This window comes from Camponotus floridanus, unplaced genomic scaffold (genome assembly GCF_003227725.1).
Source record: "Camponotus floridanus strain SB8 unplaced genomic scaffold, Cflo_v7.5 scaffold89, whole genome shotgun sequence".
Lineage (NCBI taxonomy): Eukaryota > Metazoa > Arthropoda > Insecta > Hymenoptera > Formicidae > Camponotus > Camponotus floridanus.
The window spans coordinates 513,838-537,670 of NW_020229859.1; the positions used below are offsets into that span (position 1 = coordinate 513,838).

A 23,833-nucleotide genomic window follows, 5' to 3' on the forward strand; every position below is an offset into this window, starting at 1 on the left:
CCTCGAGGGAGGGGGACTCCGACTTCTATTTTTTTTCTTTTTTTTCGTCGATTGCGCTCTCTCTTTCTCTCTCTGCCGGAGTAATGTGTCTTGATTCGCTCGATATATCGATAATATTTCTTACATTTTTCTATTCTTTAATAGACTGGAGGAAAAAATTGAGTTAAGCGGATTTAATTATTATATATTATATATATATTAAATTATTAATATTAAAATATTATTATTAAAATATTATATATACATATTAAAATTAACGTAGTTTGATTGTGTTATTTAATTGCATAATCTTTTAAATATTTCTTCCAGTCTTTTTAATGCGTGTCATTTATTCGATTCTTCATTACATCTAAAATGTACACGATTGCACGTCATTAAAAAAGAAATGAGAAAGTGAATAGTATGGCATATGAAATATTCACGCATTTGCAGTGTAATTATTCCATCTGTCGCAAGTTTATTGACATGCAATCGCAATAAAATTATAAATAACATACTATCTATATATTTTTATTATCACTTAAATTGATATATATTTTAATTTCTAAAATTATATTTACTTTCTTCGTATCTCTTGATTAAAGAGAGTCTTGATCAATGATTTTAGAGAGCATTCTGTGGCTATTTTTGGTGCAGTGTGACTAGAGAAAATTTTCGTTTTCGAGAGACGAGTTTTTTGCAAAACATAATTTTGCAATTAATTTTATTCTTTTAATTACAATTATTTTTCGGAGAAGGTAAAAATATCTTCAAAAAAAAAAGTTCGAAATTTGATTCGAATGCACAAAATCGATGTGACAAAATTAATCTTATATTAATACGTCTTTAATACAGGAATATGTCCGTCCTTGCGTCACCGCGCGTTTCATATTATCGCGCAATCGTGTTATTAAACTGCAAGTGGTAGGTTTACGACCAGTGTTGCCGTCGTATTTACAGTTGTAAGGAGTTTCGAGGAACAAAACCTGAAAATAAACGAGTGTGCACATTAAGATTCGTTAACGTCGTAACACTTCCTGGACTAAGTCATTCCTAAAGTCATTAGATCTCGCTTTCTGCATATTTATGCATCGGGATTGTCTTGTGGTTAAATCATTTGAACCGACATATTTTACCGATTGATTTTATATCGTTATTTTATCTGTCAATCTTATTCACATATCAGATACTTGTAGATATCAAACTGTCAGATTGAATTCTGAATCATGACATAGATATCAAACGTTTTTGATCGAAAATAGCTTACAATTAATAATCCTAGATAGAAAATGTATTAGTGAAATTTGGAAAATATAAGGAGGAAAAACCAAACGTTAAATATCTGATAAAAAAAAACGATAAGATATAAACGAAAAGTGAATATTTATACGATGAGAAATGTACGGCACACACAATAATTCGATAACATAATATTTGGAGACATTTTAAAAATGTAATTTCCATGCATATATATTTCCTAATGTTTTCCCTGGAATTTTAATACTCATTATGATGCGATAAAATTCTTATACGAACACATATACACGCACAAAAGATTTAGAGATAAGACGATATTTTTTTTATCGCCAGATATCGTAAACATGCTGTCAAAATTTCTTTTCTTACTGCAAAAATTTCTACAAATGGTGACATTACGTGGGAAAAGAACCGCGTAATAAGTCCGCGTCGTTGCATCGCGTGTTTCGCATTATCGCGCAATCGTGTTATTGCGCGTGTCGTCCGAAAAAGTAATAAACCGAAGGCGGGAAAAACCGACGAGGAGAGGGAGCGCGATTCGATATCTCGAAGTTAACGCGTCGACTTCCCCCCGAAAATTGATACAGACCGATTCCAAGAAGAGATACAACACATTTATCTAAATATACCTTATCTCGAGTCAATCGAGACGTGTGTTTGCTCCTTTTTTTTTCTTTCACACCTAAATTAAAGCCTCGAGAAGTAAAAAAAAAGACTAATAATGGATTTGCGGATTACGAGTGTAACTCTTTTTTTCTTTTCGTAATTATTCCCGGTAATACGCAAATGATTTTTTGCATTTCGCAGACCTCGAAGATATGCCAGTTTTACGCGATTCCTCTGTTAGGTAATCTTTTTGCACATATTAAATTTTTTTATGTATTATTTTTCTATATTTATATATTATTTTCTGTATATTAATTCCTTATTAATATATATTATTGATATATTATTCCTTATTATACATTATTACTTTATTTATATATTAAAAATTTTAGATTAATTTTTATTAATCTAAAATTTTTTATTAATAATATTATTAATAATTGTTTTATAAGTACAATGTTATTTTTTTTTGTATATTAATTCCTTATTAATATATATTATTAATATATTATTCCTTATTATATATTATTACTTTTCTTATATATTAATTTCTTATCAATATAAAATTCTTTATTAATATATTATTAAAAATTGTTTTATAATTACGATGAAATGGGGCAGTTACGTAATTCTGCCCTCATTCATAATTTTCTCAATCGTAAACTAATTGTAATTGACTGCAATTTATATATATGCATGATTGCATGAAAATGCGCAAGTGTATTCCATCTTTGTACAATAGCTTCATCGATTGTGTTTTCAAGCATCAATCTGCTCGATTCACGTGTACGTGCGTAGCTTTGCGAAATAAGATCCTAATTTCGACGCGGCGATGTCATTATCAGTTTGATATTAAATTACGTGCCTCGAATCAATAAATTGCCCGCGAACAACGACACATCCGCGATTACGATCTCGCGCCAGAGGACCACTTCGTAAATTACGGCTGCCGCCGATTTTTTTTTCTTTTTATTTTTTAATCGAGGATCTTCTCCTCGGGAGATTCGCCTCGAGGAAGCCACCTACGTCGCGGTTGCACTCATCGTGCAGAGATCCACTTTATTGATTCGGTATGACTTTCGACGCGTCGACGCTAACAATGCTGTTCTCTGAAACATGTTGAGTCACGACGCGTATGTCTGCACTTTAAAACAAGAATACGGCTCTCTCTCTCTCTCTCTCTATGCCGTTCCGTTCGTATCGATTAATGTGATTTTGTTTCTGTACGTCTTCTCCATCCGTTCCTCCGAGTGTAATTTCTCGGATTCGGAATGCACTGCATTGTCTTCTTAATTCCAGTTATAAACTAATTACCGTTGGAACGAATCTACTTTTTCGCGCAGATATCGCGTCGGCGCAAAGATCGTGTGGTTCCATTTTTTTTTCCTTTTTTTGAAAAATAAATTTATATCGCTATTCAAATAAATAAAGCTACCTTCAACGTAAAAATCGTGCTTTTGAAAATAAAATATTGATAAAATGTAACTTTCAACAACTTGATTTGCCTTTGATAAAACGACACGATTTTATTGCTGGAAATGTACATTTATATATATATATATATATTTTTTTTTTTTTTTTTTAATAAAAATATATAAAACATTTAGTTTTATCAATGTCTCTTTTTACATGATTTAATTATTTAACGAAGCGCAGACTGTATCTTAAATCGGCGATTATGTTGTACAAAGTTTAATGAAAAAAATCACTCGATAAGATCGTTGTAACGCAATATGAAGATATAGATACGGGGATACTTTGCAGAAGATGTACAGCCCGAATTAAAAAAAAATCGCGCTGACTTAGAGGTCAATCAAGCAATTTTTTTCCGACGCATTTCAACGTCTGCTTAATCAGCGTTGACGATCTTTCTTATCGCTGCAATGTGTACCCTAATTGATTCATCGCTCTCGAGAAGCACACGTACAATCGTAAGATTCCACGAATTCGATTATATTTTTCGGCGATTTCGACTCGTGCAGTCGCGAAAGCCGGAGAAGTCGAAGGAGACACGTGCGAAATATCGATGGTAGGTCAGTTACAGATGACGTTTATCAGATCGGAGTTACACTTGCGTTAAATTCCGACCCGTGACGAGACTTTTTCGAATTTTTCCATTTATCAGGCGCAAACACGCTTTCGTTTACACAGTAAAAGAAGTCGCGTCGATAAAACGAGCCGGATGCCCCGGCACGATTACCAATGTCGTGGTTATTGTCGATCGAGTGCTATTGAGCCTCGTGAGAAGAAAGTTTTGAAATTCCAATGATTGTGTGAAAATATAAAGCTTGAAAAATTACGCTTTATGATATATTTAATACATTTTAAAATTGTGTTTAACTTTTTAGATGCATTATAAGAATTTATAAGCGCGCGTATAATAATTTTATATTTATAAAGCTGTTGAAATATTTTCAATTATAGACACTTCTTGTCAGTGAAATTAATTATTTTTGCGTTAAATTTAAGGTGAAAGTTTAAATTTACTTTATATAATTTAAATGGGACAAAAATGAGAGGTAGAGGTCTTATTATTTATTTGCACACATCTCTGAAAATTAAATTGCATGTATAAATTCTTTATTTTTAATTTTTAACAATTAAAAAATTATGCACATGCTTTGATTTTTAAGAGAAAATTCTATTTAACATCGAATGAGGAAATAGTTGAAATATTATACAGTGAAAAATCTTACAAGGAAGGGAGTTCAAAGTTTGAAATAAAATCTTGAGAGAGATTATATCTGTTCAAAATATACATAATATTTTATAATAATGTAAAAGATGACACTATTTCGAATTAATACGAGGAAATGATCATAAAAAGCAAAAATCGTACCACGCGAAAAACATGACACGATAAAATTTATACATATTTTGACATGTGTTAAACACCTCTGCATCAATTTTTCTGCCTTTACGTTGTCAGTTTATTTCTTTCACAACTGAAATAACTTTGCATCATTCTTGATTGATGTTTTGCTTTAAATGTGCGATGAATTAAGTCTCTACTTAAATACCTAAGAGAAACCCACTTAAGGTCGAGATTTTAGTTGGTACGCGCGATTCGGTTTTTGTCCCGTTACCCTTTAACCACGTGCGCTTGCGAGGAATATATTCTCGTAAAATTCTGACCTTTCGCCCGCGTCCATATTTCGAGGGTCGTCGAAGGAATTATTTGACCTTTCCCGTCGACAATATCTACGTCTGATTGAAAAGAGAGAGAGAGAGAGAGGGAGGGACAAAGAGTGCATCCCGAATAACAATCCTTTTAATAGATTCCCTCTCCTCTACCGAGTCTCGACGTCTCGGTCAAACATAGTACAAGCAAGTACAAAAAAGAATGTTAATTCCACGCGCATTTTTCACTGCATTATGACATTAATGAACAGCGATTCGATGTAATTTCGAGTTATGCACAATAAGCGGAATCGCGCGGGACGAATTCGCGTTTACATATCTGCTTTTAGCGAAGCAAGCCTGCTGTGACGGTCGTTGCAATTAAATCTTATACACGCGAGACGAAAGGACGTCTGTTTAAAATTCCGACGCGCCGGTCGATTTCCGTTTCGGCAAAATTACGGTATGAATCTCTCGCACAAACACATCCGATAGGTATGTCCGCTGTACAAGCGACGATTCTTTTCCCTGAGCGAGAACACGTGTACAATTTTCGCATAGTAACATTACCAAGAGGAAACAGATATAATAATATAAATGATGCAATAATAAAAAAATAATTTTTATTTGCAACATTTTTATCTATTTTTACTTACAATATTTTTATTTATTTTTATTTACAAGGTTTATATATAATTTTATTACTCTTAGAAAATTATATATAAAATTATATTAAAAATATTATATATAATTGTAATAAATTATATATAATTATATATAATATATAATAAATTATATAAATATTATATATAATTTTATTAGAAAAAAGATATATTTCATACTCGCTATTTTGCAAGAAATCACCTCGAATTTTCAACCTTTCGTTCTTCGTCCAGGTGCGAGCGTTGGAAAAGCTTGGAGCTTTAGACGAGATACGATGATGCGATGCGCGGGCTTCCCTGCCTTCGGCGACGACACGTCGTCGCGTGTGCGACGTATGGCGCTTTCTCGCGCGTCAGGCCGCGTGCACATGTGACGCGATTCTCCGCGTGTCCGTACGCGGAAACGACGCGTCTAATAATAGGCGACACGTTCCACGCTGATACTTATTGGTCGACTTGCTCTTAGCCCCGCGGCGCTATTACGGATTGTGCACGTCGCGCGACAATCGAAAGATATCGTCTTTTTACATTTCATCGAATTAATGATCGTACAATTACGGATACTTTATGCAACTGGAATTTTTTATCTTTTTCTAGAGAATTTTATTTATTTTCTCATAATTTTATACACAATTTTCATATATTTTTATCTATCTTTTATTTATTTTTTATCTAGACTTCTCAGTATATTTTAATAAAATTGATGAAATTATATTAGTTTTTTTTGGATTAATTTGCTGTGGACAAATTAAAAAAAAATATCTTTTTTTTACTTGCAAGAATAAAATATATATAACTCGTTATATGTACATTTCCATATCTCTGTTTTAATTTCTAATTACTAATTGATAGATGCAATAAATTCGAACTAGAACAATAAATTAGCATTTAATTATGTTGTATATTCGAGTTCGATTTCTCTGGCAGGAGTGCCAGGTTAACAGAGGTGCAACGACCACCGTGCTACTATTGCAACTCCGGGGCTCTTTCTTCTTCCCTTTCTTTATTCACCGCAACTCGCTGCGTCGCAATGGACGTGCATATTTTTCTTTTGCTTCTCGCCCCTTTGCAAAAACGCACTCGTATTTTCACCGCGTACGCTTTAACGCATTAAAGCGACCGTGCGAGTTCTAGTGTAATACGTGCTTCATTAACTGAAGGAACAACACGTGCACTCGTAGATCGCTATCTTTCGATATAATTCATATGTGCATATATGTGTGTGTGTACTTTTATAATTATTTATACGTGTTATTTATATATATTATTACGCGTTATAGCATTTCATATGGCAGGGACACTCTTTACGAGCAAGACCATAATTTAAATAACTTTGTATATAATTTGCAATTATGTGTGTATTTATTATTAATTGCAAGCAATATGCATAAATCAACACGCATAAGAAACGTTGGCAAAAATATTTTTAAAATTGAAACTAAAGTATCTACATCGCCTATCGTCAATAGATAATGATAACCATCTATAACAAATATCATAGATAAATAGATAAAAAATAAATAGAGCAGTTCTCGCTGATATATATGATAGTTGTAATTTTTCAAATCAATTTGATTAAATTATATAATATATAAGTAAATTTAATTAAATTATATAATATATAATTAAATATTATATATAATACATATAATATATATTTATTTTTCTAATCGCTTATTTGGGATTTTTCTCTTCGCTTATTTGCGATTCTCACGAGTCGTTTTGGCGGTAGTATCTGTCGAGGTTTCTTTTTTTTTCTGCAAAGAGGAGCGAGCGAAAGAGATGGGAGTCACGTGATGCATCGAGCGTATCGTTTCAGCTGTTAAACACGCCACGGCCAATAATCATTAGTCACGCGTTTTCAATATCGACGTCTTAGACGAGCCTAGGGTAAAGGGGGCCGGGGGGAGGGGGAGAGGAGAAGAGAGACGGGAGAGATGTCGTCGCCAACGTCGCGACGAGAATGTCAATGGATGAGGGAAGAAAAGCGAACGACTTTCACGTCAAGGATAAAGTGCCGTTGTCTTCTTGCATCGAAAACGAGGAAGCGAGGAACGAGCGACAGTCGCGCGCACTTGTAAATATAAATAAATAAGACGATACTCTGCAACATCGCGGGGCTTAAAGTCCACGATATCGATTAACGTCTCTTGAGCGATGTCCCGCGAATTAAGAATACGCGACAATTTTTCTCTTCCTCTTATCTTCAGTCATCTTAGGACATGCGTGAAACAACCGTAAACGTCCTCGATACGGTACATGAGTCCTAATTACTCTCGCTTCTCGAATTATTTATTCACTGCAGAGATTTCGTGCACAGGTGACGTCTTGAAATTCCTGAAAGTGAATGCACACAATAACCATGACATAGTTGCATAGCTTAGAATATGGATACATTTTCCCAATGTTGCTAGGCACTATATGCGCACGTTCCATACTTTATAATTGTATGCTGCAGTTTAATAACATTATTGCCCGAGAATAGATCGATATTGTACTTGCCTTGTGCGCAATATATTATTACAGTTTTTTTGTGATTTATACGTATGTACATTTTTACGGTATAAAATGGAAAAATTGTAAGCACAAAAAAATTTTAGTTACTAAATTGATATATTTTAAATATGATTTTCTAAGTGAAATTTAATAAGAAAATGAGAAAGAGAATTTTTGAAAATATAAATATTCGAAAAAAGAAAGATTTATGATAAGACTGATCTTTAAATAAAATACTTTAAATAATTATGATAAGACTGATCTTTAAATAAAAGAATAAAATTCCAAGATTTTAGAGTTATATTACATCAACTTTAAGTAATTAAAATTTTTTTTAATGAAAAGTAATAGCACTTCTAAGGGAGATTTACGTTTAAAAAAAGTTAAGCCAACTTTATTTGATTAAACTTATAAAAGGTTTATTAAAAAATTAGAAAAAGAGAATCGACATCCTCGCGCGGATTTATCGACAATTTCGCGAAATCATTAATAAATGCCGAAAATTTCATTTCGTATCAACGTGCGCGCGAACGTTCCGCGTAATACGTAAGCGGACAGAAATAGATCGTAGAAAGTGGGCGAGGGTATTATTATTAGTCTGGTGAAGAATGTCTGGATAATAATAGCCATTAATTATGATGTGACGGCCGACCTCTTCCGCGCGCTGCATCGCAACGCATTTAAACGCACGTTCCGCCTAATATGGCGTGAATGTTGGCCGCGCTGTAAACAAGAAATATTTGCTGCTTGTGAATATTGAGATGAGTCACTAAAAGTTATCTCTACTAAATCGTAAAGTATGTGTTTTTAGAAAAAAAAAAATATTTCACATAAATGTTTGATCAAGAAGATATATTCCGTGATATAATACATTTTGTTCCAGGCGGATGCAACTTGCGAGATTTTCAGATTAGCTTTACTTTTTTTTTTTAAACAAAATCAGATCATGTTTTTTGTTACATAAAAATTGATATTTATATATAAAAAATATATTAAGGGAGACAGAATTATACAAAAAATCAATTCAATTCGTTGTTTGACTTATAAAAGTATTAAAACAAAGTTACCGGAAAGTATACTTTACAAAATATTTTGTGTCATAATATTTCAAACTTATTAATTTCTTAAATATCTCACAAGTTATAGATTCTTTTGGTGATTCTACTAGGATGATACTGTGCATTAAGTGAAAATAAATAATTTTAAACAAAAAAGTGACCTTAAAATTTCAAAAAACCTCTATTTGGAATAAAATGCTCATCGCAGAATGGTTAATTATCATAGATATAGATAAGCATATTTAAATTTTATATTAATTATTTATTTGTATAATTTATTTAAGAATCGATAATATTTTTTTTATTATCAGATTTTTTTTTTAAATTCATTCCCTATAGAAATGATATTTTGTTCATCACGTAAATCTTCTCTCCGATTGAAATACCTATATTCAATATTTATGCATCTATATTTATATGCATATAACTGTCGCTTTACATTGTTATAAAATATTATTTCGGTATGATTAAATATATTTTATCTCTCTTTTTTGAAACTTTGTAGGATGGATGAAAGATTAACGGAAATTTCGAAATATACAATCATTAAATCTGACATATGCATGTGACTCATGAGCAAACGATAATTTAAACGTAACCTATAATCAGTTATTTTTACATTTTCTTATATCTTATATCAATATAATGTTATTATTGCAAAAATAAGCGAATAATTAATTTATATAAATGACAATAAATTAATATAAATTAATATTAATTATAAGTTATCCAGCCATAATTACTCCGCCGTCTTTCGATGCCTCACAATCTTCTCTTTTTCTCTTTGTACATTCATCTTTTGCTGCTCTTTTATGGCATTTACTTGCGAAAAAAACAAAGTTAATTACGATCTCGCGCGCCTTAATAACCAGAACACAATCACCAACACCATCACTTTTCATAGTACTTGCGATGTGATATTGGACATTTTATTTTGTATTACGATGAGAGGATGCGTCACGAAATCTTTACAATCTCCTCGAAAATCATGCGATCGAATTCACATAATATTTCCCGTTAATAAATATTATAATTAATAGTATAATTAATATTATATTAATATATACGTATTTTATATATGGCAGTTGTTTTTTATTATATAATAAAATTGTAGGAAATAATCATACATATTTAACGAATTTTATTTCAATAGATAACAAACAATAAGATGATCGCGTATAAACAACCGCGCCGTCAAATTTTCGCGTCGTTATCTGAGAGCGTTAGTGTTTACACGCGGTCACCTTGTTGTCATTCTTACGAGACTCGAGTAGATAACAATGCGAGTCGCGTAGTATCTCACGAACCACAGTCATGACAAGTACGCGATCATTTCCCCGTTCATTATTACAATTAAAATTTATAATAAAAGATAGTAAAATATATATAAAGTGCGTGCGTACTATTGAACAACATTGTGTGAATTCGACCGCGTGGTTTTTCAAAAATTAAACGAATCACGATCTTATGATTTTCGCATCTTTTCGTCGCAATAAAGTGTAAAATAAAATACGCATCGCATTAATATGATTAATGTCGAAAGTATTGGAATGGAAAGTACAATCGTCGTATTTTTTAGATTAAAGCGAGCGCGATCGTAACCTAATCTAATCGTGTAATCGTAATAACTTTTCGTGAGTGTCGCATAAGTGCCATGAGGAAGCAACAAAGGAGAAACGAGAGAACAGGAGATCCGGAGAGACATCAGGAGAATAACTATGGGTGAATAATTTATAATTTTGTTACGTTTATAATTTTGCTAGGTTAATTATTTGTAAACTTATTGCTCGCTTATATTCGCGATGATGTGTGTGTGTGCACAGAGAAAAATATTATTCTGCTATCAAGAAAAGCGATTACTCAATTTATTTTTCTTTTTTTAAGTAATAGTTTTCTTTAATAAAGAATATATTCTTGATAATAGTCTTAAATTATACTCATCACAAGTGTGAGAAAATCTCATTATCATGTACTCAAAAGAAGAAATTATTTTCTCTTCAAGAATATTGTAAAGTTGTATCAAAGAAAAATCAAACTTACTTTAAGTCAACTCTTATAGTAAGCAAACCAAATTTTTGTTTTAATTTAATATTTTTGACTAAAATACTGCACTTACTAAAATTCAGAATATATTCAATTAAATTTAATGCTTATGGTGAACTTATAATATATTTGTGGATATACAAACTTATGATATACTTAAAATAAATAATATTATTTGATATAAAATAATGATAATATTTATTTGAATACAGTATACATTTTTCTCTGTGTGTGTATGTGTCTGTATATATGTATGATTTACATTTTGGGACATGAATTTAGAGCTGGTCGATCGGATTATGTGTTTAGACGTTCACTTATCTATGGATATGATAGTGATAGGTATGATAATATTAGATCCCACATTTTGAGACCTCTGTTAATCTGACACTTCCATTATTAGGAATCAAATTCGGATATATGTGTCATAAGTGAACATTAATTTATTGTTAATATGTTTACTCTAATCTCGAATTTTCGATGATTAATTCAGAAAAAAGCTGATATTTTTAATTTTTAATTTTTCATTATTTTATACAGTTATAGTATTATCTATTGTTGCATTCATAAAAATTAATATATTTTGAAATTTATTTGCAATATCGTGTAACACGATTAATTAACAATTAGCAACTATAATTACTAAATTGGTATTTGTTTTTCATTTACAATTCGCTAAATATATTTCGGAGAGAAATTCGGGAGTGTTAACGTAACATTACATCAACCCTCATGTCACTCCATAAATATCAATTTCCCGCTAATTGGTAGGAGCGATAAATTGGAAATTAGAGCAATAAATTAGCACTTAATTATGTCCGAATTTTGATGTCTCATTCACGGGAAGGGAAAGGAAGACATCAGGTTGAAATGATATCATATTGATAAACGTTACAATGTAAACACGCATCACTACGATACGTAGCATCGCAACGTAACATTCGTTATTCGTCCGACTCGACAAGTCGATAGCCAGTCTCGGCGCACGGTGGTGAATCGGGTAGATTTTCCAGATCGTCGATAAACGCGCGAAACAGCTGTTGATGCGGTGCGCGCGGGTTTCGCGTTCCTACCAACTGCCGTGTGCCGTGTTCCGCCGTCGCGTCAAGTGGGGAAGGGCGAAGACCACCTGGCCCAAACCTGAGCGCTTCGTTCTGTTTCTATGGAGCGCACAATGTTGCACGATCCCTCGAATCGATCGGCGCGCCGTGAACAAAAGCTCTCGGGTACGTGCTGCGTGGCTACGTAGGAAACATATGTTCGCCATCGCGACCAAGAAAATCCGTCCCGCGTTTGCACCGCGTTTTAATCCGCCGCCCGCACCGGTGTGCAATTCGCTGTCGTCGTTGTTTTCGATTGCTGTTGTCGTTGATCGAAATCTATAATGAGCTGAATAACAGTCGTACGCTTTCCGAGAAATTGTGTTTACATTACGGTATATAAGGCTTGTCTCAGAATTGTCGGCATGGCTTTTATTTATGCGAGAACGAGGCGTTTGAATGAATTGTAATAATTAGAAGAAATACAAAATTCTCAACTTTTTTCGGTCATTCTAATTAATTGATATTTCAATGGAATTTTTATAGTTCAATTATCAATTTATATTCATATTTGTAATATGAAATGTGAGAAAATATATCTGTAAACTATAGGTTATTGTTAACAAATTAGTTTATAGATTAGCTTATGTTAGTGTATAAACATAGTACATTGATGAAATACGAAAAATAATGGCAGTTTTGAGACAATCTATATAACACATATAGGGGGAGAGAGAGAGAGAGGTAGTGCGAGAAAATAGAATCGAAAAGTCGGCCTCGAGTTAAAAATTTTCAGGTATGATTAAAAAAAAGGTTTCAGCATAAAAATAATTTTCCAAAAGTGCAAAGAAACGAGACTTAAATACTTGTTTATATTTTTATTATATCAATTTTTAAATTTCTAGTAAGAAATTTAAAAATTGATATAATAAAAATACATGTTGTAAGAAATTAATTGCAAAGCTTTATAAACATTATAAAAAATTCAATTCCTAAACAAATTATTGCGTCATTTAATTTTTTATATGATTTATAAATATTTTATGCATATACATATATATACACATAACGTATCTATAAAATTATATAGCTCAATTATAATAGTCAATTTAGCATATTAAATTCAAATGTATAAACGCGTTATTAATAATAATGAAAGAACATAAAGATAATAATAGCAATAAAATAATAATAATAATTTTATACAATGAAGAAATATAATCTTTACTGAATTTATAAAGTTTTTTTATTATTTGAAATTAATTTATTTTGAAATTTATTTTTTTTCTATTTAAAATTAATTTATTAATTTCATGAAAAAATTTTGAGAAAGAAGTAATTTTCTTTTAAAATTTTTTAAAAGAGAATTATACGTGTTTTATTATAATTTTAGCATAAACATTGTTTGCGGTTTTTTTAATTAACAATTAATATTGTAGAAAAAAGCATTAAAGCTCACTAATAAGTTTAAAAGCAAGCATTTGATGACACTATAAATACTAAAAAATTTATAATTAAATTTTTTAAAAATGGATATGTGTATATATATATGTATAGTTGAACTATAAATATGGATTGGAGAGATGCTACAATAATGATTTCCTATCGACTGAAAATTCAAGATTGATACGTTTGGCAGTTGAAAAACGGATTTCACTTATCTGATATTGATATATACTAACGTATATACAGATACTAAACTCCAATAAAAATATTTGATCGTATTTACTCAATTTTTTTTGTTCGCGAATGTATTTAAAGATACCTCTCGAATCTAAAGCGGATCGTGTGTCACACATTTTTGTTCATGAATATCGTTAAACGTCGTCATAAAGTTGCTTCATGGAAGGTACTTGAAAAGGAGAAGGAAGAAAATAACGCGGGAAAATAGGGCAGGCGAGGGAAATGATATGCTTTTCGACGATCGACATGATTTTCCGCATGTGACTTGAGCAATATTAAATATTCAATCAAAGGGTTACTTGCGTACCACTTGTGAATCCGTTTGCTCTACTTTTGTCGGCTGCGTCGCAATATTAACTTTAGATTATCTTTAATGATACGTATTGATTATCGCAACGAGTTATAAAATTATTAGACGCAATACAAAAGATTCGAGGGAGAAAATTTTATTAATTATTACATATTATGTGGACAGAACACAGTTTTTAAAGATTTATTATTAAAATTTATTATTAAAATTTATTTACGTAAAGCTTGATTTCTATAAAAAAAAGGAAAAATTTCTATAAAAAAAAGGAAAATTTAGAAATAAAATTTTGCTTTATAAAAAATTATGCTTCATAAAAAATTTTGCTTCATAAAAAATTGTTTCTTTGCTGGATATTGTTTAACAATTGCTATAACATCCATGTGTTAAACAATTGTTAAATCACATCGAATAATAACACTTTTAATTAAAGTGTGAAGCTCGAACATTCTTCTTTCAAATTTCTTGGCATTATCTTGATTCGACTTATTTTTCATTCATTTGGTCCGATTGATGACCTGGAAATTAATAATTGTCTCTCTCTCTCTCTCTTAATCTGTTTTTCCATTAATTCCTGTGCGTGCGCCAAATATGTATACATTAATGAGATACTTATATATTTAAGATAAGGACGTGCTATCGTGATTACCCGCTTTAAAGTGAGCTTTTCCTTGCGTGTAGGGGGTCGATCGTGACCATTCATGCCACTGCGGGGAGTGTCGCCACGACTTTTTTGCCATTTCTTGCCGTCATCTCTGTGGTACATGGTCGAAGATAGATTGATCGATCGAGCAACTAAAACTCTCGCGATCGTAAAGCCAGCTTCAAACGAATTTAAGCTTTTCGACATCTTCTAAAATTCTAATTTTTAGGTTTTAATTTCTAAATATCTGAATAAAAATAATTTTAGTACGACCGAGCTTAAAATTCAGTATAATTTCAGTACAATTTTGGCGACTTAAATTCTGAACGTATCCGCGTATACATATGTTATTTACATTTTTCTTTTATAGATATTTATTTAAAAATAGAAAATTATATATAACATTATTTGTATATAAAATCTTAGAAGCGATACTTGAAATTATCACAAAATTGCACATAATTAGATGGCGGCTTGACATGAAATGCTAGAGTTACAAATTTAAAATATGTAGTTCAAAATAAGCTTTTATGTTAATAAAATTAACATATCTTAATTTCGAGTGTAATTCTTATTTATGTTAATTTTATTAACATAAATAATTTAAAATACGCAAGATATTTAAAAAAATTTTCAAGAATTTTTAATATATACACAGTAAAAAATTTTGTGTTAAATTTAACATATTTCACATGTCCCAATTTATCCACTCTAATTTTAATGTTAATTTAACAGAAGGCAAGTATGTAAATAAATAACACAAGTAATATGTTTAAAAATTAACACAAAAGTGTAACACTTAAACTTCATCTGGAAATAAAGTTTATGTTAAATTAACATATTTATAATGTTAAATTTAATTAAAAGAAAATGTTATTTTTACATTTTTATAATAAATAACAGAAGAGATATGTCGATTTAACATATGGAAACTGTTATAGAGAGAAAAATTGAACACAACTTATGTGTTCATTTTAACATATAATATATTTCATCAAAAATTCGTGCATTTACATATTAATTGTGTTGTTTTAACTCTTAGAAACGAAATATTAACTCAACGCAGAAATGTCAAAATAACGCAGATAATATGTTACATTAACATAAGAGTATGTTAAAAATTTAACACAAATATTTTTACACGAGAAAATTTTAACGGAAATACAAAATGTTTTTTACCGTGTAGGTTTGCGACGAGTAGCTTTGTAAAATTATATTAAAAAAGAAATGGATATTATAAGTTGGCAAAATTATTCAGAGCTTTACGGCCGTCATCGACAATATGTCGTGAAACGTGTTACCGCGGATCGGATCGATGTACGCGAAAAGCTGACCCGATCCGCTATTTAAATCCGCGTATCCCAGATTTTACTATACGAGATGAATTTTATTTTGAGACACCTTAATGGAACGAATGCATGTACAGTCGTACATTCAATCGTGCTCATCGTAAAAAGAGTATAATCGGGATAATAATAAGCCGAGATGAGAGAGAAGAGCCGATGAATTATTGAGATATCGAGAGTACGATCGCGCGAGGACGTTGTGAATCGCAATCGAACCGTCTGAGAACCGGCATCTGGAGGACGATTGGTCCGAAGGTTGGATGTTGCGCCGCCGGCTTGCAACAATCTGTGCTAATGTAACGGTTGCTAGTTTGCTACTGAAACCGAAATAAACTTTGTTGCATCAGCGAATTAGTTGCCGCTTTCGCAACGATTTCGGTAGGATTTTCGACAATAATATCCGTAACTTCAGCGCTTCTCGGATACAGATCGTTTTGCTACTTTGTAGAAATTATTCATTCATGATGGGGCACCGGCTCGTCACATGGTTTATCGAGAGTCTTACGACGAGATATTCAGATTTTTTAAATTTCATTTTAAGAATTGCAAACTTCAATTTTTATACATTATATTATTGCATTATATATATATATATATATATATATATATAATGCAATAATATAATGTATAAAATTGAAGTTTGCAATTCTTGTAATACATATTTAATATATTTATATAAAAAAAAATATATATATATATACATACATTATTTAATATATATTATTAATAAAAATTATTTATACATTTAGTTAATATATATGTAAAATTTTTTTTAATGTAAATATATATATATTTATATAAATATAATTTTATATTTTGGATTTATTAGAAAAATTTTTATTATATAAAATTAAGCTTTTTCAATACATATATGTGATTATGGAATTGCACAGTATACACAATATTTTCGATGCAATATCCGCAACGATAGCACGAAATTTCGCCGAATATAAATCGTCTATAGTACAATGTCAACATATTAATATTTTTTTATAATTTCATTTCAGGTGTTATCGCATTATCCCGCCGCCGATTTGCAGCATGAAGGCTGACAGCGACGCGAAGTGAATAGGCGGTCCACTCCTCACTTCCCCCTTTCGAAATACGCACCTGCTAACAAACAGAAAAACGAAGGCTGAACCCTCTGACTGTATACATATATATTTAGGAAAAGGAAAAGAAAAAAAGACCGCAACGGATCACCGCCAAACGTTAGTAAAAGTTTAGTCAAAGTGTGAGAGCGAGCGAACGAGATAAAAAAAAATATATATATACATACATAATACACATATATGTATATATATTATAGAAAGAGAAAACACGAGAGAGAGAACGGGAGAAACACAAGATACATATAAAAATAAATATATGTATATACATATATATATATATATAAATATAAGAGAAGACGAGTCTCTCGTGAGTGTGCGTGTAAATAAGAGCTATTTTTCGTATGAGAGCGAGAAAAACGCGCCCTAGCCGACGAGAAGCGGGAAGCGAAACGTTCAAGAGTAGTTCCCTCGAACGAGGGGAAGATTCAAGGTGCTTCTCCTGAAGAAGAGGGCCGAATCGTCGGGTGAAAGACAGCAAGACGACGAAGACGACGACGAAAGAGAGCGAAAGGATACGTCACGTCACAGTTGTTTGGACGTTGTTTCGATGCTCCCCAATCTGGATCGCCAGTGTTTCTCCCTCCTACAGAGGAGTAGTCTCTCTCACGGGGGCTGACCGGGCCGATATATTGGCGTAGGAATCGTCGAGAAAGAGGCGAACGCGAATAATCGCGGATAAAGCCAAGAACCGAGAAAGGGGAGAGGAAGGGGAGAGGAAAAAAGGAAGAGGAAATATAGAGAGCAGTTGCGTGTGCGGCATCGAGAGAGGACCGGCTCCATGTTGTGAGCGTCTGAGGACTGCCGAGGGCAGCAGCGAAAGGGCGGAGTAGGGTGCCACCGCCGTTATGGAGTACGGTGGCGGGGGCGGTGGGGCACGCGGAGGTGTCCAGCCACCCTCCGCGGGGGCGAGGGGCATCGCCGGAACTGACACTACCGACGCTGCGTGGCACAAACACGAACAAATGATGCTCATGGAGTCCAGGCACAAGCAACAATGTAAGTAAACGCATCTCCGAGATTCATTTCTCCCCTCTTTCCCTTCGTAGCCTCCCCTTGGTTTTGATGAGCGCACGTGCGCGCTCGGGAAACGGATTATCGGTTTAAGAGCGAGGGGGCGGAGAGAAGAAAAGGGGATAAATTTCGCAGTCTGTACATTGATCGCGAGTTCTCGATCCGGAACGCGCGATGTCGGAAAGATTTCGAGTCGAGCTGGGAAGAAAATCTTGATACCAAAAGCAATATAATTTTTCAAATCTTTGTAAAATTAATTTTACAGCACAAACGTAATTTCGGATTAGTCCGTTTAACAAATAAATCATTATAAAATTTAAAATTTACCTTTTATATTTGGTAGTATCGAAACAATAAAAGCAAAATAATTAACACCGAGGTATAAATGCATTGAAATGAAAATCCAGGTAAATAACAGCTTTTGTCGATCTGTTACGAAGGGCTTTAAATTGTTATAAATTTAAAAAATTTATAGCACATTTAGATTTTTGTTGTAAGCCCATTTCAAAGCACGTTAATTGTCGAAATAGTTAATATTCGCGGCTTTGATTTTTTTTTTATATGAGAATCACCAATATATTTCGCGGGATGTCTAAATTAAAAATAGAATATTGTTGAATATTGCGTATAAAAGTTACCATTCACTTAATCAGAAATGAATCATAATGAAAGAGAAAAAACGCGTATCTCCGCTACTTTTTCGATCCCTGATCTTTGACACGCTTATATGCACGCGCTATGAAACATCGACAGGCTAGTGTTATGAAGGAAAAATATGAGCGGTGTAATTGTAAGTTACGGCACGCCGGCTTTTGACAATTGACATTTACGCTCGGCTGTCACATTTTTTCGTCACTTTTCACATCTTCGAAAATAACACTCTGCGACAGACCTTTAATATATTGCCATTTTTCTTACTCGCAAAATACTGTTCTTATAAATATTAGTCTACAAAATTAACTCTAATGCTATTAAATTTTTGTCATAGAAAGGATTTTTCGTACGAATCTCTTGGAAAAATATTAGACATCTAAGAAATGGATGAAAAAATCGCGGCGGGATTATTCGTTCGATTTTATCGAGCCGTCTATTTTCTCTTTTAGCGTTTACATCGCGCAAAGCAAAGTGAAAAGAGATCGACGTTATGATACATGCATGCACGAGATCTACAACGCTAGTAGATGATGGCGGCGATAATGCAGGTGCATCGCGACGTGCGATAACCGCGGGCTTTAGGACGGCCTGAATTAGCAGGTGCAATATATATTAGCCAAACGGGCTTTCATTATTCGCTGTTAGATGAAAGGGGGGAAAAAAGGCGCGGCGCCGATTTCATCCTCCCTCCCTCGCCCCCTTTCCTCTCACCTTTCCTCTCGTCCGATAATGAATCGCGTTTAACGAGCCGGCGACGAAGGAAGGAAACTGCACGATGCTGCGGATGATGTATCCGTGTTTATCACGACAGTGTTATTTTTTATTCGATCAGTGATGCTAACCGATAATATTGCTGCTGACAATAATGTTGTTTCTTCTCGCGTTCCTCGCGATTACGGGATATTAATTGTGACAATTAATCGGAAATTTAGATATCGTAAGATATCGTGGAAAAACGTTATCATTTTTCAACTTAAATCGTTAATTATATGCACAAAGCGCCAGATCTTTCGCATTTTCTTTTTAATTTTATTTATATGGTTGTTGTTATTTTTTTAATTTTATTGAAGAATTAAAAAATTAATAACTCTTGGACTTAAAAGTGATTAAAATTGAAGAATATTCGAAAGATTAATTTCTTTTGTTTCGTAAATAGATAAAAATTTTTCCTTTATTTAATTTTGAACGAACTTTGCTTTAATAGAATTTTACTTTGTGGTATAAATCTAAGATCATGCTAAAATTTATAAATTATATAATAGGTATAGGATATTTTAATTTAAAATAAAATATGCGGGAATATTATTGTGATTTAAGAACACAATAAATTTTGATTAATTAGACAAGACGAAATAAGAGATTCTGCAAGATTGCATTTTATTCAAGTCAAAGTTGGCGCATTTTTAAAATATATCAACAATAAGTTAAAATTAGACTTTGAATATGACATAACGATTACATTTTATATAAATATTTTGATTTATTTTATCAATTTTTTTTAGAAATAATCTTCTAGATTTTTGATTAGATATCTCAAAGAAGTTATATGTATATTAATCGTTGAAGAATCTCTTTTAAAATCTAGAGAGAGGAACATGAAATCACGTTTTCGAAAACAATATATAATGTGTTATATTCAATCATTTTCATAATAATTTTTATACAAATATATGAAATGAAATATATATATAAGTATATATCTTAATCGATTATATTGATCTTACATTCGCGAGAATCACCGTCCACGTAAGCATCTCTATAATCGAGAGGAAACAAATAACTTTTTAATTCGACACAAAATTTACATAAGATTATTGACAATGACATTGTAATCGATCGTTCATTATCTCTCATAATTAAGGCATAGTGCGAACGAGAGAAAAGTTGAAGAGCCGCCGATATGCGGTGTTGCGACGTGTGACCTGACGTTCTTTCGACCTCAATGTTAAAAGCAGTGTTTGCGATCCGATGACTTGGGAAATTGTTAATTATCGTGATAATAAGTTGGGCTGCCCCCTTCTTTTCTCTACCTCTCTCGCCTTTTCCCTCGCGCGTGTGCGATTCCCATCCATAACTAAGATGAGTAAATACGCAGAAGAGAATTTCGATTTTTTGTAATAGTATGATTTTTTTGCGAAAAATTTTTGCGCATAAATTCGATGCATTCAGGCGAATCCGAAAATAATGGCTGAACGACAAAATCACAAATGGAACGGCTAATTTACCGTTAAATTAACAGAAGATTAATAATGATTAGTGTAGAATATTTGGATTTTCGGGAATATATTTTTTTTTCGAATTGTCCAGAGATTTCAAATTTTTTTACGCGGCCGCGTTTCTTATTTATAATATGCAATTATAAATTTTCTCGTACATGTATCATCATATCTTTTTATTTTCTTATTCACAATATTAAAACGAACAAAGATCCAAATTTGACATATGTAATCCTGTCCGAAGAGAAGTGAATATTATTTATATTATTAATTAAATATCACTCGCTATTAAATTTTACTCTTTTATAATTTATATATTATTGCTAAAGAAAATTAACAATTTCAAAACACAAATAGAATAAATCTTGAAGCTATTAGAATATACGTTATTTTGATCTATCTGAATTTTTTCAAAAATTTTTTTTTTGACAAAAAGATATATCGGGTCACTTTTATGCAACAGATTTTATAGATCATTGTCTCGACATTTAAAGCTACAAGTTTCTCGGTAACATTATTCATACAATATTATTTTTTATAGTCTTAAATTATTTTTGTCGTTATAGTCAGATCTATGCTTTGTGAATCGCGATCTTGTGGATCATAGGAACGGGATTTGAAATTCTCCACGTGTGGATTTTACTCTGCTGAAAATCGCGGGCTTTCGTATAACTACTAGCTATTGATCGTCGCTCCAAAATACTCTTTCGTCGTGAATCATTGAACGCTGCTGATCGACGTGTCGCCATCTCTCTCTTTCCTCTCTCTCTCTTTTTCGCCATTTGAATGCGTGCGAGGATGAACGTGAAGCGTGAAAAAAGACGATAGTAGAGAAAAAAAAAGGGAAAAAGAGACGAGAAGACGAGAAGGAAGCAAAGAGTAGTAGGCCACGCGGAGAGAAGACGCGAAGCGGGGGAGGGATGGAAGGGGATATGACGTATATTTTTAAACAGAGGCAAACACCCGACCTCCTTAGGCGCAACTTGTCTTATGACGAGAATAGTGGTTTTACCACTCGGCAAAAGACAATAATTTTTCGTTTCAATTTTGGAATAATGCATGGATTCTTTTTCGAGTCTTTCTTTTATTTTTTTTTTTTTTAATAAAAATTTGGAATCGATATAATTTAGATGAACTAAAATGCTATTCCATAGTATCAAAATTAAAAAAATCTCTTTGAAATTATAGTTCTTTGATGCTCTCGATATTATTATAACAATTTGATTGCTTAAATACTCGTGTGAAGCTAACGAATGATAAAGCTTAAATGAGAAAAGGACTTGATACACGTCAAGTTTTCCCGACTTTCTCGCCACGATCGGCGGTGCAAATAGCGATGCAAATTTCGAGCGTCGCGACGACACGGCCGGTTTTTGGACCGATGCCTGATCAACGACTCTCAGACAATCCGAAAACTTCGACCGGCTGGCTATCGAATGACGTATATATGTATTTTCGACTCAGCATCTTCCCTCCCTGCTCCTTTCTTGTGCATCCTACTGACCATTTTGACCGTTCTGGACCGATATCGACAGACGTTGACCTCTTGAGAAGAAAAAAAAAAGAGAAAGGAACGAGAATGATAAGAGAAAGAAAGAGATTTTATACAGCAGTTTTTTCATTTTAAAATGACATTTGATCACGTTTAAATTTAAAATTTATGTTATCTATGTGTATTATTCCATTTAATTAATCGCGTTCATAATATAAATGTGAAGGGAGGAAATAAAATTTATTAGAATTATATGAGATTTTATTTTTTGAATGTTGAAGAGAATTTAAAGACTAAGTCTGGAATCAATGGAATCGTTGCAAATGTGATATTTGATTTAAAACTCGATAAATGCGAAAAAATAAACTTTAAATTTATACATGTTTTAGTGAGAACTAAATTTTGTGTGATTTTTTTAAATATGCACTACAGAGTAATTAAATTTTATTTTATTTTTTTTTCATGTATTTTTCCGTAAGCAACCATTAAAAAGGTAAATAACGCGAGGTAAGAGAAGGTAATAAATGTATCGTAGAAGAGAATGAGATCGTCGATGTGAAAGATGTAATTCTTGATATATAAAGTACTATTGCGAGGGGAAAAAAATACCGATGTCATTTTATATATTGATTATGATCGGACAGTCCGAAAAAATAATCGCGGCTCGAATCGCCTAACATAAGTGACAACACGTCCAGTACTTGCTATATTAAATACATCCTGTCCTTATCTCCCTCTTCTTATCTTTCCAATCTTGCTCATTTACAAAAGTAAAATCAATATAATTTAACTGTAATTTCTCCTTTTTCACCATTTACCAAGAACCCCTGAGGATCAATTGTATTTTGCATAAATATAAAAGCTAAAAATTAGGGAGCAGATAAACATTCGTATGTTGTAGATTAAAATAATAAATATAAGAAATATATAAAAATATATTTATAATAAAATAAATATAAAAATATGTAAAAAATATATTCGTAGATAATCGTGAAAAATAGTGCCAAATAGCGAGTAAAGGAAAGAGGACGTGCAAATATAGAGTCCTTAGAATATATATGTCAAAACCGCGATTTCAGATAATATCAGGGTGTCTCGGTTCGCGTCT

The 23,833-nt window shown here is 32.2% G+C and overlaps 1 protein-coding gene across 5 annotated transcripts in view; it reads left to right on the forward strand.

Moving 5' to 3' along the window:
- The window catches only part of LOC105251087 (serine/threonine-protein kinase minibrain), an 80,695-nt gene that overhangs the window by 1,495 nt on the left and 55,367 nt on the right, over positions 1–23,833 (forward strand). For 4 of the 5 annotated variants that reach the window (XR_003123664.1, XM_025414739.1, XM_025414742.1 and 1 more), the window contains exon 2: positions 17,248–18,348. Coding sequence is in view for 4 of the 5 variants with exons in the window: in XM_025414739.1 (XP_025270524.1) it covers positions 18,198–18,348 (151 nt within the window). In the remaining variant the exon portion in view is untranslated. Of the gene's footprint in view, positions 1–10,575; positions 10,901–17,247; positions 18,349–23,833 lie in introns of those variants that run through there. The other variant, XM_025414741.1, reaches the window with a different exon arrangement.